Source organism: Amblyomma mixtum, chromosome 7 (assembly GCF_055824585.1).
Source record: "Amblyomma mixtum isolate Tamu chromosome 7, ASM5582458v1, whole genome shotgun sequence".
NCBI lineage: Eukaryota > Metazoa > Arthropoda > Arachnida > Ixodida > Ixodidae > Amblyomma > Amblyomma mixtum.
In genome coordinates, this window is record NC_143018.1 from 75,802,127 (window position 1) to 75,823,922 (window position 21,796).

At 48.5% G+C, this 21,796-nt stretch overlaps 1 protein-coding gene across 1 annotated transcript; it reads right to left on the reverse strand.

Moving 5' to 3' along the window:
- Window positions 1-20,331: 20,331 nt before the first annotated feature.
- On the reverse strand, window positions 20,332-21,504 carry LOC149336545 (uncharacterized). Its single transcript, XM_089554726.1, has one exon. It carries the CDS (start codon window positions 21,502-21,504, stop codon window positions 20,332-20,334), a length of 1,173 nt encoding a protein of 390 aa, XP_089410852.1.
- Window positions 21,505-21,796: the final 292 nt, after the last annotated feature.

Below are 21,796 nucleotides of genomic sequence, written 5' to 3' on the forward strand. Positions count from 1 at the left end.
AGCACGATAATTGCGCTGTTGGACGATAGTGCCGAGGAAAGCAAGGGATTAACTATTCTAGAGCTTTATTCAACGAGTGCAGTAGCTCAAGCTCTCTAGAACATTCTTATGAATTGAGAGACCTCCTAACGGCGCACAGAGGATGCCTTAATTCACGAGTAAAGCCCCAGCAGACACCACGGAGTCACGAAACGTCTCATCATAACTGACGAGTACGCGAGCGACCTGTCTCTCAATGCCCATACTAAGTGAATGGTGAATGGTGAATACTGGGTGAATTTCTTTGGAGGAGAAATTCTAGAGGCCCGTGTACTGTGCGATGTCAGTGCATGTTAAAGAACCCCAGGTGGTCGAAATTTCCGGAGCCCTCCACTACGGTGTCTCTCATAGCCTTAGTCGCTTTGGAACGTTAAACACCATAAATCAAAACCAAACCCTAAGTGACAGCACGAGAGCGTGATGCTATCAGACATGAGGTCGAAAAAATGATGTGGTACGGCGTCATCAACGCTCTATGGGCTCATTGGGGTGATGTTTTGTTCTCGTGAAGAAGGGATGACACTCTTTGGTACTGCGTTAATGACAGTAGCATAAACAACATGACTACGACTTGCACCACTACCCTGTATCCACGACACCCGGATCTGACTGCAGCTCGAAGTACTTCTTGTCGTTGGTTCTGAAGATCATGCCATACGGCCATACGGTGTATTTGAGTACAAGAGAATGTAATTTGGATTTTGATCCGCAACTGCATTTTTTCTGCGGATCAGGGGCAAAGGGTCTGCAGGTCTGCGGTGGCCGAGCTCTGTTTATTTTGACGACGTTGTGCTCTTCGCGAGGAGTTTCGAGGAACTCCTGAGCAGGCTGAATCAAGTGATGGCGCAGAAATAATTTTCGGACTTAAGCTGAAGCCAGGAAGGTACCGCTTCGCCCACATAAGCTTGTTCATCGTTGTCAGCGAAGACAAAGTGGGATCCGGCCAAGGAACGCCAGTCGCTATTTTATATTTGCCGATTACAACCGACAAGGAAGGCGTTTGGAGGTATCTTTAGGCTGCAGCCCTATCGATACACAACGGTTCATAAAGGGCCATTGTCGCACTGCCGTCGCTTTTTGGCGCAGGCGAGAAAAGTAGACGTTCACTTTCAATGGGAAACAATGCAAACCGTAGGGCTCAAGAAGCCTCAGTCCCGTTTGCAGGCACCACCAGTCCTCGCCCATTTTAATAAGGAAATATATCTGCGTCAGAAAGTTACGTGCAATATGGGACTAAATTTTTCGCCCACGCAGCCAAGACTTTCTCTCAGCATAATATGCCTAGTCATAATATCTGGCCTTTAACACTTACGACTGCTTGAAGCTTACAGAACTAGCATAGTTGGGAAAAATTCCAGAGGTGCTTCTAAGTCTTCTTTGGTGCAGTAATGCGCAAGCATTTCTCTTACTGCTGCCATTCAGCTCTACCACATCTGAAGGCGTGGGACTCGTTGACAGAGCTTGTAGTAAGCACGAAAAAGTACTGATTATTCAGAAATTAAGCAATTGATCAGTTTTATTTATCAACGATGGATAATAAGGGAGTAATTACTCATTGACATCCACCCGAGCGCAGCCACACGGCTACAAAGGAAAGCTATACAGCTTTCTCAGAAACTTCGTAGTTAAAGAAAAATTCGTCCTGGTCCGGGGTACGAATTTTTCTTTTACTACGAAGTTTCTGAGAAAGCTGTATAGCTTTCCTTTGGAGCCGTGTGGCTGCGCTCGGGTGGATGTCAATGAGTAATTACTCCCTTATTACAAATCTACTCCACCTTGGGGGATTCCCCTAAACATTTGACCATCACCGATGGATGTGTGAAGTAATTGAATAGTTGAAAAAATTACATGATTAATTACTTCAAATATTTAATAATCCAATCCACGAATGGTAACGGCGGTTTAATTCGATGTAATTGAATTCATTGCTTAATTCCGTGCGTGTAGCCGCCGCGGTGACCCAGTGGTTATGGCGCCTGGCTGCTGATGCGTAAAACGCGGGTTCGATCCCGGCCGTGGCGATCGGATTTCGATGGAGGCGAAATTCCAGAGGCCCGTGTTCTCTGCGACATCAGTGCACCTTTAAAAAACCCCAGGTGGTCGAAATTTCCGGAGCCCTTCAGTACGGCGTCCGTCATAGCCTTCGGCGCATTGGGACGTTAAACCCCAATAGACCAAAACAAGCAATAATTAATTATCGGAAATATTAATACGTTGATTCAATTACTTTACCGAACAGTTTTTGTAGTGATTGATTAATTGAACTAGTAAATGATTTTAATCAATTAGTTACCCGTTTGATAAGTCATCTTGGTAAGTTAATTATTCTTGCTATACACAAAACTATTCAATTGAATCATTCAATTAATTACCCCTGTAACTGACTACTGACAGTTCGCGCGGACGCGCTCTGATGACATGCTCTGCCGAGAGGTGCTGTACGCACCGCTCATGACACAAAAAAATGTTTTCGCATTAACACCAACCACCTGCGGCGCTCACTAGACCCTCTATTAAAAACAAATATTAAAACACATTGCCACGTATTTTTGAACACACTGAACGCTGAACATTTATTTATTTATTTATTTATTTATTTATTTATTTATTTATTTATTTATTTACGTATTTATTGTACCGTCAGTGTTCAAACGTACATTACAGAGTCCAGTGGCGGATACCGTGGCATACACACTGTACAAAAATATGTTATGAGTAAAAAATATACACAAATCTCTCAAACCAGTTCTAAAACAAAACTAAGTACTCACAAAAATAAAAAGAACAACGGTGCAAACAGCATATTTCGAGATCTGGAATGGTGTTAATAAATACAGAAGAATATAAGAAGGAAAATAAATATAAAACAAGGAATACAGTTCTTAATAAACAGTTGATGTGAATATTGCTGAAATTTCGCGCTACTGAATTTTAAACCCATCGCACTGCTCTAAATGTATTGAAACTGCTTTTTTCTTCTTCCCTTTGTTTCTGCGCACAATACGTTCCCTTTTTTTCTGCATTTTTGTTTGCTACCTCAGACTGTACGGCTGACTGACTTGTTGTGATCTCTGTGTGTTTTGTTTCAGCGTAATTATATTTGTCTACTGCTGTCTGCTGCCACGTACTGCAGAGGTGGGCGCACTCGACCAGCTGCTCTTGCAGCCTTTATATTCGGCCCTGCCAGAGCAACAGTTCAATTCACTTGCTCGAGATGTTGACTTGGTGCGTTTGCTGAAAATCTGCGCCTCCTCAGTGTTATCTGAGCTCCAATCTATGCGAAAATTATCCTTCGACGCAAACAAATATCTGGCATACTTGAGCTGATTAACACGCTGCAACAAACCCCGTAGATTCACATACGACGGTACATACACTACAGGCACTATGCTGAAAGCTGCCTTGAATTCACTCTTTATTGCTTGACATGTCCTTTATGTAGCGTGTTTCCTTAAAATGTTCGCGTCCTGTGTGTTATTTTAACATCGATATTATCGAGAATTATTCCTCTTTCCTATAAGCAATTGGCATGCTTGAACCAATGAAATAAAATATTGCGGAGTGAGTAAGTCGAAAAAACAACTAAATTTCTCTAACGGCACACATTCTATTAACTTTTTTTCGCAGAAGCGGTGTGCTTTCCTGACTACCACGACGGAGATTGTGGTCGGGGCTCATTGCAGGACAACGACCATCCCAGGAGGGCGGTGAACACTACCCGAACAGACCCCTAGCGCTGTATTCGGTCATGGAACCGAATTCGTTCTCGCAGCAGACACCTGCACTGAAAGGAGATGTTTTCAGCTGCCCCTCCTTTACCTATCGTTCAGCAAACCTTGCCGAAGTAACGAGAGACAAGTACCTTGAGGGAGGAGGAGAGCCATTTAAAAGCTCCGACGACACAGTGGAGTTAGGGAAGTGCGATGGTAAGGGAGACGTGCGGTGCCATACAGAAGGACGACCGCATCAGATTCCGATGTGCCCTTTAGCAACTGAAGACTCTACAACACTAACTCGGCACAAGCCTACGCACACTGGCGAAACCCCCTTCAACCGCGACACGTTTCCTTCTACAGCTGCAGACCCGAGAAATGTTACTCCACATCATAGTACGCTCAGTGGCGAGAGCAGGTTTGATCGCGACATGTGTCCTTCTACAGCTGCAGACTGGCCTAATGTCACTCCATATTTTAGTACGCAAACTGGCGAAAGCGCGTTCAATGGCGACACGTGTACATTTACACCTGCAGAGTCTGGATGTGTCAGTCCACACAATACCATGCACACTGGCGAAAGGCTGCTCAATGCCAACACGTGTACTTTTTCACCTGCAGAGTCTGGATGTGTCATTCCGCATGATACTATACACACTGCCGAAAGCCTGTTCAATCGCAACACGTGTACTTTTGCAGCTGCAGAGTTTGGATATGTCACTCCGCATGATACTGTGCACTCTGGCGAAAGCCTGTTCAATCAAAACGCGTGTACTTTTGCAGCTGCAGAGTCTGGATGCGTCACTCCACAGGATACTATACACACTGGTGAGAAACCGTTAAAGTGCAACATGTGCCCTTTTATAACTGCAGACTCTTCAAGCTTAACTCGTCACAAGCGTACGCACACTGGCGAAAAACCGTTCAAGTGCGACTTGTGCGCTTTTACAGCTGCGCGCTCATACGCTCTAGCCGTTCACAAGCGGAAACATACTGGCGAGAAACCCTTCAATTGCGACATGTGCTCTTTTGCAGCTGCAAGCTCCACCAACCTCACTAGACATAAGCGTACACACACCGGCGAAAAACCGTACAAGTGCGACCTGTGCGCTTTTACAGCTGCGCGCTCTTACTCTCTAGCCATTCACAAGCGGAAGCATACTGGCGAGAAACCCTTCAATTGCGACTTGTGCTCTTTTGCAGCTGCACGCTCCAGCAACCTCGCTATACATAAGCGTACACACACCGGCGAAAAACCGTACAAGTGCGACCAGTGCGCTTTTACAGCTGCGCGCTCTTACACTCTCACCATCCACAAGCGACAGCATACTGGCGACAAACCCTTCAACTGCGACATGTGCTCTTTTGCAGCTGCAAGCTCCAGCAACCTCACTATACATAAGCGTACCCACACCGGCGAAAAACCGTACAAGTGCGACTTGTGCGCATTTAAAACTGCGCATTCTTTCACTCTCGCTATTCACAAGCGAAAGCATACTGGCGAGAAACCCTTCAGTTGCGACATGTGCGCCTTTACAGCTGCAAGCTCCAGACACCTCAACAAACACAAGCGTACGCACACCGGCGAAAAACCGTGCAAGTGCGATTTGTGCCCTTTCACATGTGCAGAGTCTTCAAAATTAAATCGGCACAAGCAAATTCACACTGGCGAATATACCCTTAAATAGTGATATATGCGCTTATGCAGCGTCAGTGCGAGGGGTTTTAAAGTGTCATATACTGACGCACATTATCTCAAAGAAGTATCGCTGTGCCCGGTGCTCATTCACGTGCTTACATAAGGAAAGCCTCAGAGAGCACCTGTCCGGCCACAGGCAGTGAAATCATAGACTTGCCGATATCATGAATATGCTCCTGCAACTGGTGTGCAATCCCATGCGCCTTACCACATAATTAAGCGCCCACGATAAGCCGTCACGCGAGACTTAATTTTCTTAAAATCTGAGAGACATCCAGTATTAATCACTTGGTTACTAACGCAGGGAGATAAATGCCCGAATTCGCAGGTTTTATTTTTGTTCAGCTTTGCGCGCTGCTGCATTGTCTTGCTGATAAATGACATTTTAGAACTGGACACAGCATCACTGCTTCGATATTTATCTGAAAGTCAAATATTGTGTATTGACGGATTTATGTCGCAAAAATTGCGAGCGCACTTAAGCCTAGTTTTGTGCTTTGAATGCGAAAGCATCCGTTTTGTATTTTAATCTCTCTTCAATTTCATTTATGTTGTGATGATTTTTTCTTCCTTTGTAATGACCCGCCCACTCATTAGCAGAAACTCTTAACGCAACGCATATCTTACATTCACCTTTGTTCGCCACGAAGCAACGTGGTTTTATGGCCTGGTGGTTGTTTGCTCGCCTCGCAATCTGAAAGTCCTTGGTTCAATCCCTTGCATTTTCGGAAGAAATGTTGTTTTTCTGTGTATACCCCGGTGACGTCATCTGGCAGTCTTGCGACCACTGCAGCTGGTGAACGCTGACCCGGCGTTGCATTCCCGATGAGCCACATATTGGTTTCTCAATGACAAACTGTAGACTACAGCCGGCTTGCCCGCTGAGGGCATGCTTTTTTTATAATAGAGGGTCACTTGGTGTAAAAAATTCATGGCAACTTCATTCAAAATCAATTCCGCTACGCAGAGTTTCTTTCCAAATACGGTTTGGTTTGGTTTAAGGGGTTTAATGTCCCAAAGCAACTAAGGCGATGAGAGACGCCGTAGTGGAGGGCTCCGGAAATTCTGACCACCTGGGGTTTTTTAACGTGCACTGACATCGCACAGTACACGGGCCTCTAGAATTTCTCCTCCAAAGAAATTCAACCTTTCGAAATACCTGCTCACAGTGACAATAAAAAGTCGGCCTGCGGACATTCTGTATGTTGCAATAAAATTACCACGGCAGTTCGCCAGGAGGCTCTTGTGTTGACCGCATCCGGCGGTGTCTGCCGTTGTATCTAAGCTGCTCATTTGCACTTAGACATTGAAAAATGAAAATTCACTCCACGTCTCAAGATTCTGTTACAATAAAATCGTTCGACTCCTCGAACTTGGTTGCATATGAAGCAGAATTCTCAGACTCGATTCATTGCACCATGCATGCGCTCCACTACACCAGCTGATGGGAGGGGCCAGTAGAAAGCCTACAAGTGATTCCCCGTTGAAGCTAAATGAATAAAACTACAAAAATGGACGGGCGACTACGATAGTCGGTAATGCGAAATTTCAACGCAGCTCTCCGCACGCCACCTGCCACCGCTGGAGGGTGGCGTCTTGCGCTGCTAGCCACCCTCCGGGATCTTCCCGTGGCAGCCACCTTCGGGTTCAGAAGTGCAACCTTCCGGTTGTCCGTTCCTCCGCTCTCGTCGTGGCAGGTGGCGTTTCGCTCTTTTACTACCTGCCATGGTTGTCATGTGGTGTTGTATGGCAACGCCGGCACGGACGACTACGATGACGAATCCTTGAACAGGGGATAATTAGTTGGTTTCGGGGAAAGGAAATGACGCAGTAACTGTATCGCATATACCGGTGGACACCTGAACCGCGCCGTGAGGGGAAAGTTAGGAGGGAGTTAAAGAAGAAAGGAAGAAAGAAGTGCCGAAGTGGAGGGCTCCGGATTAATTTCAACCACATGGGGATCCTTAACGTGCACTGACATCGCACAGCACACAGGCCTCGTCTGCATCGAAATCGGCCGGCGCGGTGCGGTTGCAACCCGTGTACTGCGGCTGAGTAGACGAGCGCGTTCAGTGGGAGTGGGCACGGAGGGGGGATGTCTGTGGTTTAAAAAAGCAAGTCGAACCTTATTCGTTATGCGTTCCTGATATAGCTAGGGTTAATAGGTTTTGTAAAGCGCTACGAAACAAACATACACCACTCCGCCAGCACCAAGATGACATCTATTTTCGCAGCATTTTGATGGAAAATAACTTGGGACAGCCGTTGGTCACTGCGCTCACCGGTTCATCATAGCGTCAAAATATCTTTCTTGCCGAACTTGCAGCTGTGCCAGGATCTCATCCGCCATCCAAAATGGCTCAGTGAATAGTGCGCTCGGGTGGTGGGCCCGAGGATGCTGGGCTTTGGAGCTTTGGAGGCAGTGTTTACTTGGGGTCGAACTGAAAAGAATCCGTGCGCTGTGCGATGTCAGTGTACGTTAAATATATCCACGTGATCGAAAATAATCGGAAGCCCTCCACTATGGCAGTGGTTTATCTCCCTGGTTTTCCCACCGACTGCATTGGTTGTTAGAGTGAAATACAGAAAAACTGTTTTTAATTCATTTTTTATTGCGCACGTTACGATACCTTATAAGCTTGAATGACTCATCGTGGGCAAGTTGGTTCATAACAAGGCTGAACAGCGAGCTACTAAGGGACAAGAAAGGTGTCGAGACACACACAGCGCTGACCTACAACTAAAGGTTTATTTTTTCACACTCTTCGGTAAAAATGTACAGCAGCATCAAGAAAATAAGAACAACCGAGTCTGAAAAAGTCATTGCCACCATAAATAACAAAACTCAGATCATCCAGCTACCGATAAGAATCGCAGTTCTTTATCTTTGAGGGCTATGAAGGGGGTGCTGACAAAAGTCTCTTTACGATGCGCGATTTTTACGACTTCAGTGATTTCTCGCGTGGTTTTTTCATCGCACCTGCGCAGCGCAGTAGTTGTGCCCAGCTCAGGAGCGCATTTACAATCTTGGAAGTGAATGCCGAGATCACCTGAGATTTGTTGCGTTACACTGTATTTGTGCTCGGACCATCCCTTAAGGCATCTGCCGGTTTGGACTACGTATGCATGGCTGCGGGACAACGGCATTGAACACACGACGCCCTAAGTACAGGAAACGAACCGGTCGCGATGATTTATGATGCACCCTGAGTGCTAACGACCCACTTGATTAACGCGCTTGCAGAGGCTTGGCAAGCGATGCGGAGTTGAAAAGGAAAGATTTATTCCGATTTTTTTTCCTACCTTTCTTAAGTTGTGTGAAATCCCGTGTGTGTAGGGAATGACTGCGACCTTATCCTTATGTCTTATTCTTTTTTCTTCTTTGGCTCGCAACAAGGCCTCAGCCACTGAGGGCAAGAGGGTCAGCGGGTAAGCAGCCTGCAGTAATTGGCGTGTATAGGCTAAAATGCTATCTTACAGTTTTTGGTTTCAGGACTTCTGTTGCAGAAGTCTGTTGCTTCATTTTTACAAAAACAACTTCTAACAGCTGACACGCTACTAACAGTTGACAACCCATTTTTGGTAAAAAAATGTAGGACCTGCGGTTGATTTCCTATAAGATGACTGCGAAATGACATTTACAGGATTTTCTATCACCGTAAAGGACTTATATTATGCACCCCCTCATGACGACTTGGTCAATTGCATCAAGAACTGTATAGACCAGCATGGAGCTGTAAAGTTCCAGAATTCGAGTTGCATCACAACTGCCGGCTTCCTTGAGCTACTGTGTAGTACTTGGTAGAGAGAGGGTGTGGTAGATGGTCCTTGCCGATCACAAAATGAACAAGGGAGGGGAAAACATCAGGTTGCTTGAGCCAACGTTTGGACAAGGGGACTTGTCTTCGTCTGGGCAAAGCGTTCATCATTGGCAGGGATTAAATAGGGCCTTCGCTCCGAGGAGGAAGGCTCCGGGGGTGGGGAAGGAAAGTGGTGTGAGAGGGGATGCGTGTCAGGAAGGGGAGGGAGGTGAATCTTGATTCGTTAAGCTGCAATAGTGGAAAAACTTATATCTGGGGGGTGTGCAATGAACAAAGGCTTTGAAGGGGCTGCGACGGGGGGGAGGCGCTGGGTGGACCTGGAAAACTTAGATAAGAGGATTAGTCAGTGTGGTGCAGGGAAATGAGAACAAGGCAAACAAAATACGCTGGCACTGGAAGGAGAAAGAAAATGGGGGGGGGGGGGGGGGGGCATTTCCAAGGAAGGACAACGCGGGGGGGGGGGGGGGGGGGGCGGAGAGTGGCTCGAGTTCAGAGAAAGCCAAAAGTTGGGGCGGAGGGGGTAACAGGAATGTCATGGTTTCCGAGAACTGATAATAGGGGATTAGAAAAAAAAGGTGAACAAAGGGAGAGGGTGAGAAGGCCGGAAATGGGGTGGAAGATATGACGTGGGAAGGGTGCAAGAGCGATAATATACTTATGCGAGGTTCTAGGAAATGGTCTGACCACGTGCAAGACATTTGTTAATTTAAAATTATGCTAACCCTGGAATGTACCTGCGAGATTCCAGGTTTCCTCTGGACATGTTATTCCCTGTTTGTTGCAGTGTTTTAAATTTGTGGATTAGGAATGCTTCTCTGTATTTTCTGTCCCTAGTCGATTTGAAGCCGGACTGAAGAATGAACAATTTGAGTTCGTCGAATTTGTGATGGCTTTGGTTAAAATGGGTCGACACTGCCTTCTGTTCATTCCGTGTTGTGTCAGCCCGGTGCCCGTTTAATCTGGCACTCATTGTTTGCCCGGTTTCTCCGATATATTGTTTCTGGCAGAAGGAGCACTGGAGCATGTAGATAATATTGGACGATGTGCAGTCAAAACTGGTCTTTATATCGAAACTGAAATCGCTTGCCGTACTTTTAACCGTAGTGCCCCTTTGTTTGCATGTCTTGCATCTAGGTCGAGAGCATGGAGTTACTGCCGGTGGTGGTTTCTTACCGAGCGTAGCATGCACCAGGATGTACTTCAGGTTTGGGTTGCGTCTGTATGTTACCCTTGGTGCGTCGGGAAAAAATATTTTCTTGAGACGGTCGTTACCAGTTAAAATGGGGTGGTATTTCCGCAGGATATTGTTTGTTTGGAAGCGCGTTTGAGTATTTTGTTATAAGTGCAGGAGGTCGTTGACTGTTAGCTTTTGTTTGTTTTTTAAGAACTACATCTCGTTTCAAAGTGGTTGCTCGTTGGAACGCATTATTAAGGGTTGTCTGTAGATGGTTTCTGGTGATTAGTGTGTTTTTTAGCGAGTGGAGGTGTTTCAGGTAGTCGTCGTCGTCGCTACATATTCTTCTTAGTCTCGTTGCCTGTCCTACGAATATACCTTGTTTGCAGTGTCTTGGATGATGGCTAGTGAAATCTAAGTATTGTTGTCGGTCAGTAGGCTTCCTGTAAAGTGTGATTTTGAGCTTGCTATTTTCTAAACGGGCAGTGGTGTCAAGGAAATTGACTTGCGTTTTCGAGGAGTTTAAGGTGAATTTAATGCTGGAGTGGCATGAATTGAAATGTGTGACGAATGCCTTCAGGGTCTCAGCCCCATGCTCCCATATCATGAAAATGTCGTCTATGTAACGCAGGTATATAAGTGTTTTTTTTATAAATGAATTTAGAAGTTACGATTCTAGTAGCCCCATAAAAATGTTCGCGTAGGTGGGTGCGAAGGGAGTGCCCATGCTTGTTCCAAATACTTGAAGGTAGTAAGAAGAATCGAATTCAAAATAGTTGAGTGTTAGTACCAATTCAAGTAGCGTGAGGTACACTTCAGTTTCGTGCAGGTGAGGACCTTGAGTTAGAATTTTGGAGAGTGCGTCGATACCTTCATTTATGGGAATATTTGTGTACAAAGCGGCGACGTCAAGTGTGACAAGTATGCTATCTGCTGGGATAATGGAAGCGTCATTCAGAGACTCTATTATGCGGAGAAAGTGCGGTGTATCCTCGACAAAGGAAGGGAGGTGGGTGGTAATATCTGCAAGATAGTTGTTCAGGAAAATTGATAAGTTCTCTGTGGGCGTGTTATTGTTTGAAACGATAGGTCTGCCGGGGATATCTGCGGTAAACAAGTCTTCTGCGGAAACCTTAGGGATTTTGGGAAGTAGGTAAAAGCGTCCTGCCTGTTTGTTTAGCGGATTTAAGAAGTGGTAGTCGGACTGCGTGATTAGTTCCCTTGATAATAAGTTTGCCAGTTTGTTCAGAGTAAATTTGCAGAACCCTGAAGTGGGATCTGAATCTAATTTTCTATAATGACAAGGGTTGTTGAGTTGCCTAAAAGCTTCTTTTTTGTATTTTTCGGCCGGCAGGATAACTATGCTAAATCTTTTGTCTGCAGGCTTAATGACTATATCGGTTCTTAAGATCGACATCCGCGGAATGGAACGGTTAGCTTTTCGTTCAAAACTATGGCATTTGTATCAGTCATAAGTTGCACCTATCCTCAGTGTTCTTTACTTAGCCATGCAAGACAGAGCGCTACACAGGTCCGTTCAGGGCAACAATGCGAAATAAATCTTTAGATTCGGGGATGATTACTTTGTGATATTGCAATGCTAGCAGGACGTCCTCCCTTCCGAAGTTTCCAAAGTTTTTAGTAATTTTTCAAGCATTGTGACCCATTTGTTTTCGCTCAAGAACTACCAACAAAAGGCTTCACATGGTTTTTAGATTTAGGAATATATTTTAACCCCAATCACGTCTGCTGGGTCTTTGTGCCTCGGGCCAACAAACCTCTTACCTCTTTTGATTGAGCGCACTCGAAGCTAGTTAAGCGCAGCATCATCACTTCATGCGTTAACAATGCATTCAACAAAATCCTGCAACCCCAAACTGGGAGATAGCTTCTTAGCCCGGAAGAGCCGATTACTGCAGGCTGGTTACCCGTTGACCCTCTTGTCTTCAGTTGCTGAGGCCTTTTTGAGAGACAAAGAAGAAAAAAGAATATATAAAGATAAACTCGCAGTCGTTCCCTACGCACACAAGATTTCACACAACTTAAGAAGGATAGGAAAAAAGTAGGAATAGATGTTTTATTCTCAGCTCCGGATCGCTTGTCGAAATCGCGTTTCAGGAAATGGTATTTGCATTATGTCAATGTACTTGAAGTGGACTTCCGTAGATACGTAATTAATTCGTCCAAAGAATACTTAAATTCTTGCAAATTGGCAGTCCACATTACCATATTCGCAGCAAACTTCAAGTTGCCGTTGAATAATCTAATGCTTACAACTTCACCAGCGCTGGGACGAGGAACAAAGACAGTGAAGGAAGGACAGGGACAAGATAGGCTCCACATGATAGGCTCCTTCAGTGTGATAAGAAATGTAGAGCAGAGGATAATGATGAAGAAGCATTCATTTCAAAGTGCGGTGTATCTGTGGGCTCGTTCTAGGAGCTAGTGTCATTTTATCTCAAATCCACATTTGTTGAATGGGAAGGCAGCCTATTTGTTAAAAAAGCAGGGGTGTGCATTGGCTCAAAAGTGGTACCAGCTCTTAGTAAAATCTTCCTTTCTTATGGGGATAGGTGCATTAAGATAACCTAGACAAACATGTAAAACAAATCTTCAGATATGTAGACGATTATCTCGTTTTTGTTGAAGCCCATGACTTCAAGGCACACGTGGATGACATTTTAATTACTTTTGAAAACTGTGGGTTTACTCTGAAATTGACTTTTGAATTACCGGAAGAAAATCAGCCGCAATTCTTGGATATTAGATTGAATAAAAAGGTGAATCATGTTTGTTGGTCATTCCTACCACGGTCGGAAAACCTTTGCTAAATTATTAGTCTGGACATTCGAATGTAGTAAAATGCGGCATAGCAGTGTCTTGTTTAAGATCTGAACTTATGAAATCATGTGTTCATACTTTAGGCAGCAGTTTCGAACAGCAGGCTCATAGCCTAAGGTTAGCGGGCTTCCCGAATGATGTGATAGCGCTTGCTAGCAACATAATCGTGAAGAAGATGAAGTCACTTGGTTGAGATGAACCACATGGTGATTCCGGTAATGACAGAATGAAGTAAGCGGTAATACCCTACATCTATCAGTTATCCCACTGGCTTAAGCAGGTTGGTACTAGATATGGGGTTAAAGTGCTCCTTTCGGTCCCTAATAACCTAGACAAGGTTTTTGCTATTGTTGACAAAAGAGCCCGGGAACAGCAGCAAAAAAGAGGGAAAAGAAAAAATGCATGCCAAGTGGAACATGAATCGCCTTTTGTGCCATGAGCAGAGAGAGTGCTCTATGACATATCTTTTAAATGCGGCACGAATTACATTGGGCAAACCGGCAAATGCATAAAAACGCGCTTACACCAGCATAAATCGTCTTTGAATGGTGCTCCTTAATCAAATCGGTCCCTTCATTACAGAGATTGTCATCTGAACAAACCCGGTATGTTCAAGGTGTCTAATAAAAAGCATGCTTTCCTCTTCTTAACAGTGGTAAGGTTAAGTTTAGACATCAAGATCAACTGACTAGGGAGTTGTGTGAAGTCTATCACATTCACAAGACCAGCGACACGTGCGTTAGCACACCTGTAACCAACCTCGGGTGTGATGTTTCATATCTGGATTCCTAACTTTATTTTGTGTGCTTTTTTCGCCGGAAGTGCAGGCGCTTCGGTTTGTCATTTGAGCGTAGATAACCTGTGTTTTTTCAAATAAACTTTCAGCTGTTAGTAGCGCTTGTTCCTGTCCTTCCATCTCGGTTTTTGTTCCTCGTCGCACCGCTGGTGAAGTTGTGAAGATGTACCAACTAGCTCAGATCATGGTTTTGCTGCAATCTAATGCTCGAAATCGAGTTACGGGAATACGCATTTCGGTGTTGGCAATGTATTTTAAGTGTAATTTCGTGAAGACGCAATTAATCCGTCCTAAGTATACTTAAATTCTAACCCATGGGCAGTTCGCGTAAACATATTTGCATTACACTTCAGGCTACCGTGGAACAATCTAGGGCTCCAAATGACGTTTCAGGGAACAGCGAGAACTCTATCTTTCCTGTCTTCCTTTCGGTTATGGTAACTTCTAGAAGGAAGCTAATCACCTTTTATTTAAACTACGTGCGGAGAACGTGATAGCATTATACCGGCAAGGCGCCTTGGGTACTTCTGGGCCCGAATATGCGAGCAAAAAGGACCCTGACAGGCAGGGTCGGCAGGCTCCCTAAGACGCCCGCGTATCTGTTGGTTGACAGTTCGACTCCTGACCTGTGCCTGAGGCAAGTTTGAACTAGCAATTCGGTTCCAGATCGCCCCAAGATTCCAATGCGACCAATGGGGCACTTCTGCGGCAATTTGGGGGCCGACAGCCTTTGCGCAAAAAGCGCCTCATCGGACGAGATAGTGCGTCGCTCTCGGAGGTTATATATAAGGCAAGGCCAAGAATGCTTTCCTTTCAATAGCTTGAAGCATCACAGTTGCATCGAGCGCAGTGCGCCATCGAAGCCCTGTACGTAGTTAGAAATTGCACTCCGTGAAATTGCTATGCACGCCAAATCTTCTGAGATCCTGCATGAAAACTCTTTCAACCTTGTGGTACAGTGGAGGGCCCAGCTAGCCGAGAAAGCCTGATGATTGCGGCTTTCCACTTTGAATCAGACGAGCACAGCTGGCGTGTTGCACAGCCACAGTACACAAACCCATGCACAGTGCGCACACTAGTCACTCCCTACCCAGAATGCATGCACACACACGCACACACGCACACACGCACGCGCACACACACGCACAGACGCACGCACAGACGCACGCACAGACGCACGCACACACAGACAGACGCACAGACGCACGCACAGACAGACAGACGCACAGACAGACGCACGCACAGAGAGACACACGCACAGACGCGCACACAGACGCGCACACAGACACACACGCACACAGACATAGACACAGGAGCGCGCACACGCGCGCACACACACACTTGAACAGAAATGACAGCAGCACACCGTAAGCTTGGTGGCCATTACAGTGACTGCTGCCACATGACACCCCCAACCAGTGTTTTTAGAGGTGCTCCTAGTATTGTCGGGAGCAAAATTCTGGAGGAGCTCCTAGTATTGACGGAACATAGCACCCTCCACCCAGCTAGGTGCTTCTCGATGGTTTCTACTGGGGCTCGGATATTACGCTTGCTGCTGTGATCGTGATTCTGTTCCTCTAGATGGGTGGGAAATGGAGACCAAAATGCCTGTAGAATGTGTCATCCGTGGTGGACCAGAAAGGCCTTGGCAGCAGAGAGCCAAGTGTTCCGCAGTTTTGTCTGCTTGCCCACACATTCAGCATAGCATGCTCTCCACTGTCCAATCAAATTGGCGCCACGGAAGGTCAATGCAGCCTGTCGGTAGCCTTGTGAAGGCCGTAACGGATTTTTAAGCAAACATCTCCGCTCCCAGACATCGGAACATAAACTCTGGGCGAAGGTCTTATTTTCCAAGGTTAATTCTGAATACGCCGTGTTGGTTCCACCCAAACAGAAAACCAGAGTTATCTTGGAACTGAGCCGCGGGTTCAGACGAGTAATCTCACTCTGGCAGTTGTTTAGCACAAATTGCAAACCCTTGGGGGGTATTCCACAGGCAGCACTAGATCGTCCGCGGCGGTCGTCATCCATGCCAGCTGAGGCGGAAACCAATCTGCTACATAAGCAGCTCTCGCTCGATGCTCGCCATATAGAATATACGAGTGGCGACGACAGACACCCTTGGCGCCGACCTTTTTTCACTGCGATGGGGCCGATCGAGGACCTGAAGTGCAAGACAACCGTGTTTTCCTCACAGAGACGTAGAATGTTGGCCAGCAGAAGCTCCGGAGGCCGCACGTCCGACAGGGAGGTAAAAACATGGGTAAAAGCACGGCATGGGGTACGCCGTCGTATACGCTTGCTCGGCATCAAGTATCTCCATATGGGCGAACTAAATGCCTTCGAGCCGACGGTCTGAACGAAATTAATTTTCTACTGTTCATGTGTGCGAACTCCGCCTAAAGCCATGGCCGCCGCCTCGCCTCAACTACGCCTCAACTCATGAGCTTTAAAAACATTTCTACTAAACATAAAAACCAAATCTGCCAGTTGTATTATTACAGGTGAGTATTTAAGCTGTAACTGAATATTCTAAAAGTTAATGTCGATTTTATGCACCCTCTTATTTAAATATATTGTTACGTGGCCCGAAGTCTATGTCGGCACAAGGACGACCGGAGCACAGGGCACAGATCACAGCGGGCCCCGAGCGGCAAGCACGCACACACCGGACACTTCCTCTACGTCGTCTTCCCGGAGATTATCCGTGGCATGGCCCCCCGGTCGAAAAGGCACCGTCTTGGTGTTCATCAGGGTAGTGAGGGGGGCTGCAAGACGTAGGGTTTGAGGCGAGAAACGTGCACAACATCGGTCTGATGCGGAGAGGACGTGGCACCGGGGAAGGCCGGAGCGATCTCGTAGGTGACTGCAGTGACTTGGCGCAGGACACGGTACGGACCGATGGAGCGGGACAGAAGTTTCGCAGAGAGCCCCACGCGGCGAGATGGCGACCAAAGCAAGACGAGGGAGCCAGGGGAGGAGACCATACGGTGACGGCGGTTGTAGAATTCCTGCCGAGAGGTCTGGGAAGCGAGGAGCCGAGAGCGTGCGAGTTAGCGAGCGTGGTCAGCGCGAGTAATGGCGTCGTGGGCGTATGCAGACAGCGGAGAAGTAGAAGTGGGAAGCAGCGTGTCCAGAGGCAGCAGGGGCTCGCAGCCGTACAAAAGATAAAAAGGGGAGTAACCAGTAGTGTCATGGCGGGAGGAGCTGTAGGCGAAGGTCACATAGGGGAGAGCGGTATCCCAGTCGCGATGGTCCGGAGAAACGTACATAGCCAGCATATCGGTGAGAGTGCGGTTGAAGCGTTCTGTGAGGCCGTTCGTCTGCGGGTGGTAGGCGGTGGTGAGCTTATGTTTTGTTGAGCACGACCGAAGAATGTCATCGACAAATCTGGACAGAAAGCATCGGCCTCGGTCGGTAAGAGGTTGACGGGGAGCTCCATGATGTAGGATGAGGTCGGCCAAAAGAAAGTCGGCAACATCAGCAGCCGTAGTGGTGGGCAGTGCCCGTGTGATCGCGTAACGGGTAGCGTAGTCTGTGACAACAGCTATCCATCTGTTTCCCAAGGCGGATTCCGGAAATGCTCCCAAAAGGTCTAAGCCGACGCGATGGAAAGGTTCGGGGGGATGTCAATGGGCTGAAGCAGACCGGCTGACAGAGTGGTGGGGCGTTTCCGGCGCTGGCACTCGTCGCAGGCAGCAACATAGCGGCGTACACAGCGGTAGAGGCGCAGCCAAAAGAATCGACGACGCACGCGGTCGTAAGTACGGGAGACATCCAAGTGACCAGCAGTGGGAAGATCATCCAGCTCTTGGAGGACAGCAGTGCGAAGGTGCTCGGGCACAACGAGGAAGAGGTCTGGGCCATCTTGGTTAAGGCTCCTGCGGTATAAAACTCCATCATGGAGCACAAAGCGTCGCATCGTAGGGTCGAATGGGGCGGTGTTGAGGCGGTCTATAATTGAGCGCAGCTCGGCATCGTGGCGCTGTTCTTCGGCCATGTGAGCGAGGACAGAGAGAGAGCTCAGAGCATCCTCGCTGTCAGTGCCAAGATTGTCACACGGGCCAACGGGGTAACGGGAAAGGCAGTCGGCATCGGCGTGCAAGCGACCAGACTTGTGGAGTACAGAGTAATGGTACCGCTGTAGGCTCAGTGCCCAACGACCAAGCCGTCCTGTAGGGTCTTTCAAGGAAGAGAGCCAGCACAACGCATGGTGGTCAGTGACAACCGTAAAGGAGCGGCCGTATAAATATGGGCGGAATTTCCCAACAGCCCAGACAAGAGCTAAGCACTCGCGCTCGGTAATTGAGTAATTCCGCTCCGGGGCAGAGGAGACGGCTGGCGTACGCGATCAGACAGACGGTGCTCTCCGGATTGCCTCTGTGAGAGGATAGCGCCGATGCCGTAGCCACTGGCGTCAGTGCGAACTGTAGTGGGAGTGGTCACATCGAAGTGGGCCAGAACTGGCGCGGTAGTAAGCTTCCATATCAGATTGGAAAACGCTTGCGCCTGGTCAGGTCCCCAGATGAAGGTGGTGTCTTTCTTCAGAAGGTTGGTTAGGGGGTGGGCGATGTCGGCGAAGACTTGAACGAATCGACGAAAGTAGGAGCAGAGCCCCAAAAAGCTTAGGACGTCGTTAGAAGAACGTGGCTGGGGACAGTCTTTGACAGCACGGATCTTGTCAGGGTCATGGTGGACCCCCGTATTGTCGACGACATGACCCAAGATGGTGAGCTGGCGGCGCGCGAAACGGCACTTAGACGAGTTGAGCTGCAGGCCGGCATGACGAAAGAGGGAAATGATCTGGGAAAGGTCAGTGATATGAGTGGAAAACGTGGGCGAAAAGACAAAGACGTCATCGAGGTAGCATAGGCAGGTGGACCACTTAGAGCCGTGCAGAAGGGCATCCATCATGCGCTTGAATGTGGCTGGCGCGTTGCATAATCCGAAAGGCATAACTTTGAATTGGTAAAGCCTATCAGGGGTCACAAAGGCGGTCTTTTCACGGTCCTGGTCATCTACAGCAATTTGCCAGTAGCCGGAGCGAAGATCTATGGATGCAAAAAATTTGGCACCATGAAGGCAGTCAAGGGCGTCATCGATACGCGGCAGGGCGTACACGTCCTTTTTAGTGATCTTATTCAAGTGCCGCTAATCAATGCAAAAACGCCAGGAGCCATCCTTTTTCTTCACAAGTACGACGGGTGAGGCCCAGGGACTGTGTGAGAGTTCGATAATGTTTTTCGCGAGCATTTTAGTAACTTCCACATTGATGACTTGACGCTCGGCGTGAGAGACTCGATAGGGGCGGCGGCGGATGGGAGGGGCATCGCCGTTTTCAATGCGGTGCCTGACTGCGAGCGTTTGGCCCAGCGCCGTGTTGTTGACATCAAAAATATCCGAAAAAGATTGGAGAAGGGCACGAAGCTGGGCAGTGTGGTCGGGACTGAGGTCGGTGGCCATCATGGTCTCGAAGGCGTCGGGCGACTGTAGAGACTGCTGGCGCGGGGTGGAAGTGTCTTGAATAGGGGTGGTGGCCAACTGAGCGACGTGGCAAGCAGCGAGAGGAGATAGTGTAGCCACGCAGATACCGGACGGGAGCACTTGAGAAGAGACGCCGAAGTTCGGGAAAGGCAGAGAGAGGGCGTTGGCTTGGATGGTGGCGATGGTATGAGGTAGGGCAACGTTACGGGACAGCAGGAGGTCAAGGTTGGGCGTAACGAGATAGTCGCCATCAGGAACTGGGCGAGATGGGGTCAGTGGAACAAAGGAGGCGGTTCGGGATGACAGGCGAGCATATTCGGTACTGAACAGTCGCAGGGATACATCGACGGGTTCTGAATCCAGCAATGGAAGTTCGAGGTGTAAGACGCCATCCCAGCAGTCAACGAGGGCGGAATGGTCAGTCAGAAAATCCAAGCCAAGATTGAGGTCATGGGCACAGGTGGTCAGCACGGTGAATTGAACCGATATACTGTCGCCGGCAATAATAACGCGCGCGGTACACGTACCATCGACAGCAGGCGTGCCACCATCCGCAACACGCACACGGTACATTGCAGGCGTGATGACTTTGCGGAGGCGACGGCGGAGGGCAGCACTCATCACTGATATTTGAGCACCGGTGTCAATCAGGGCACGCACAGGAACACGGTCGATAGTGACATCCATTAGATTTGGTCGAGAGGTCGAGAGAAGATTTGTGGGACGGGTCGTTGATGCAGCGTCACCTCCGGGAGCTGCATCATTTAGTTTTCCAAATGAGAGCGGCTGGTAGAAGGCGACTGTGGGGAGCGAGAGCGGCGGCCCTGCGGCGACGGAGAGCGGGAGAATCGGCGTGGAGGGGGAACGGCTGCTTCAGATGGTTCGGACGGGGCTCGGGGCGAGAAGTTGCGGGTCGAGGTGGGACTGTAGAAGGAGGGGCAGACGTTGCGGGCTGGTGAAGACCATGAACTGCGGCACAGTCGGGCGATGTTGCCAATGCGAGAAAACTGGAAGCAGATGGGGCGGTCGTCTGCCGTACGCCACTCATCGGGGTTGCGATAACGCTGCGGAGAATAATAGGTGCGACGAGAAACAGAGAGAGGTGGCTGGGGAGTGTCCGGGCTTCTGATGGTGCACACAGCCGGAGGAAGGTTCAGGTTAGCGAGTTCCTGCCGCACGACGGCCTGAATCAGCGACACGGCGGGTAGAGAGTTATCAAGTGCGGTCGGACGGGGCAGAACAGGCGCAAGGGCTTCCAGTTCGCGACGAACGATGCGGATCGCAGTGCCGGCGACGGGGTCATCATCGGAAGAGGCGCGGGACGGTAATCGCGGTTCCTCGCAGGAAGAGGTGGCGGCCGTATTAGGGAGCCGAGAGAACTGCTGTGGAATTCGGCGGCTTTTAACCAGCTCGAAATGACAGCATTCTTTTATGATTGCGTCCACGGTGGTGCAGTCTTTACAAACCAGTAAGTTAAAAGCATCATCCGCAATGCCTTTCAGAATATGGCTCACTTTGTTGGAATCGGTCACAGCGGCGTCGACCTTGTGGCAAAGCGCCAAGACATCTTGGATATATGCCACACAGCTTTCGGTTGACAACTGGGCGCGCGACGCAAGCTGCTTCTTCGCGGAGAGCTTCCGGTCATCGGGTCTGTCAAACAAAGTACGGAGCTTTTCTTTAAAAGTGTCCCAGCTCGTCAGTTCTTCTTCGTGGGTTTCGTACCAGACCCGGGCCGTGCCACTAAGATAGAAGATGGCATTCACCAGCATCACGGTGGGATCCCACCGGTTATAGGTGCTCACTCGTTCATATAGGCTGAGCCAGTCGTCGAAATCGGTGCCGTCGTTCCCAGAAAAGGTACTCGGGCCACGGGGAGGAGCCATGACCACGAAGGGAGTAGCAGGAGTGGTTCGTGACTCGCCGGGTGGAGCCATGATGGTAGTAGCCCCGGCCTGACGACCACTTCGGAGCTGCGTGGCTTGGAGATCGTCTACCCGGCGCGTCCACCAAGGATGTTACGTGGCCCCAAGTCTATGTCAGCACAAGGACGACCGGAGCACAGGACACAGATCACAGCGGGCCCCGAGCGGCAAGCGCGCACACACCGATATTTCTCTACGTCGTCTTCACGGGGATTATCCGTGGCAATATTGTCACTTGGTTATGGCGTACTTCCGTGCGTAGCAGCAGGTATCTAGCCCCCCCCCCCCCCCCTCCACCCTACCT

Bases quoted from the DNA above. Each gene is read 5' to 3' on its own strand.
- LOC149336545 (XM_089554726.1), bottom strand. From the start codon at position 21,504: ATGGCTCCACCCGGCGAGTCACGAACCACTCCTGCTACTCCCTTCGTG.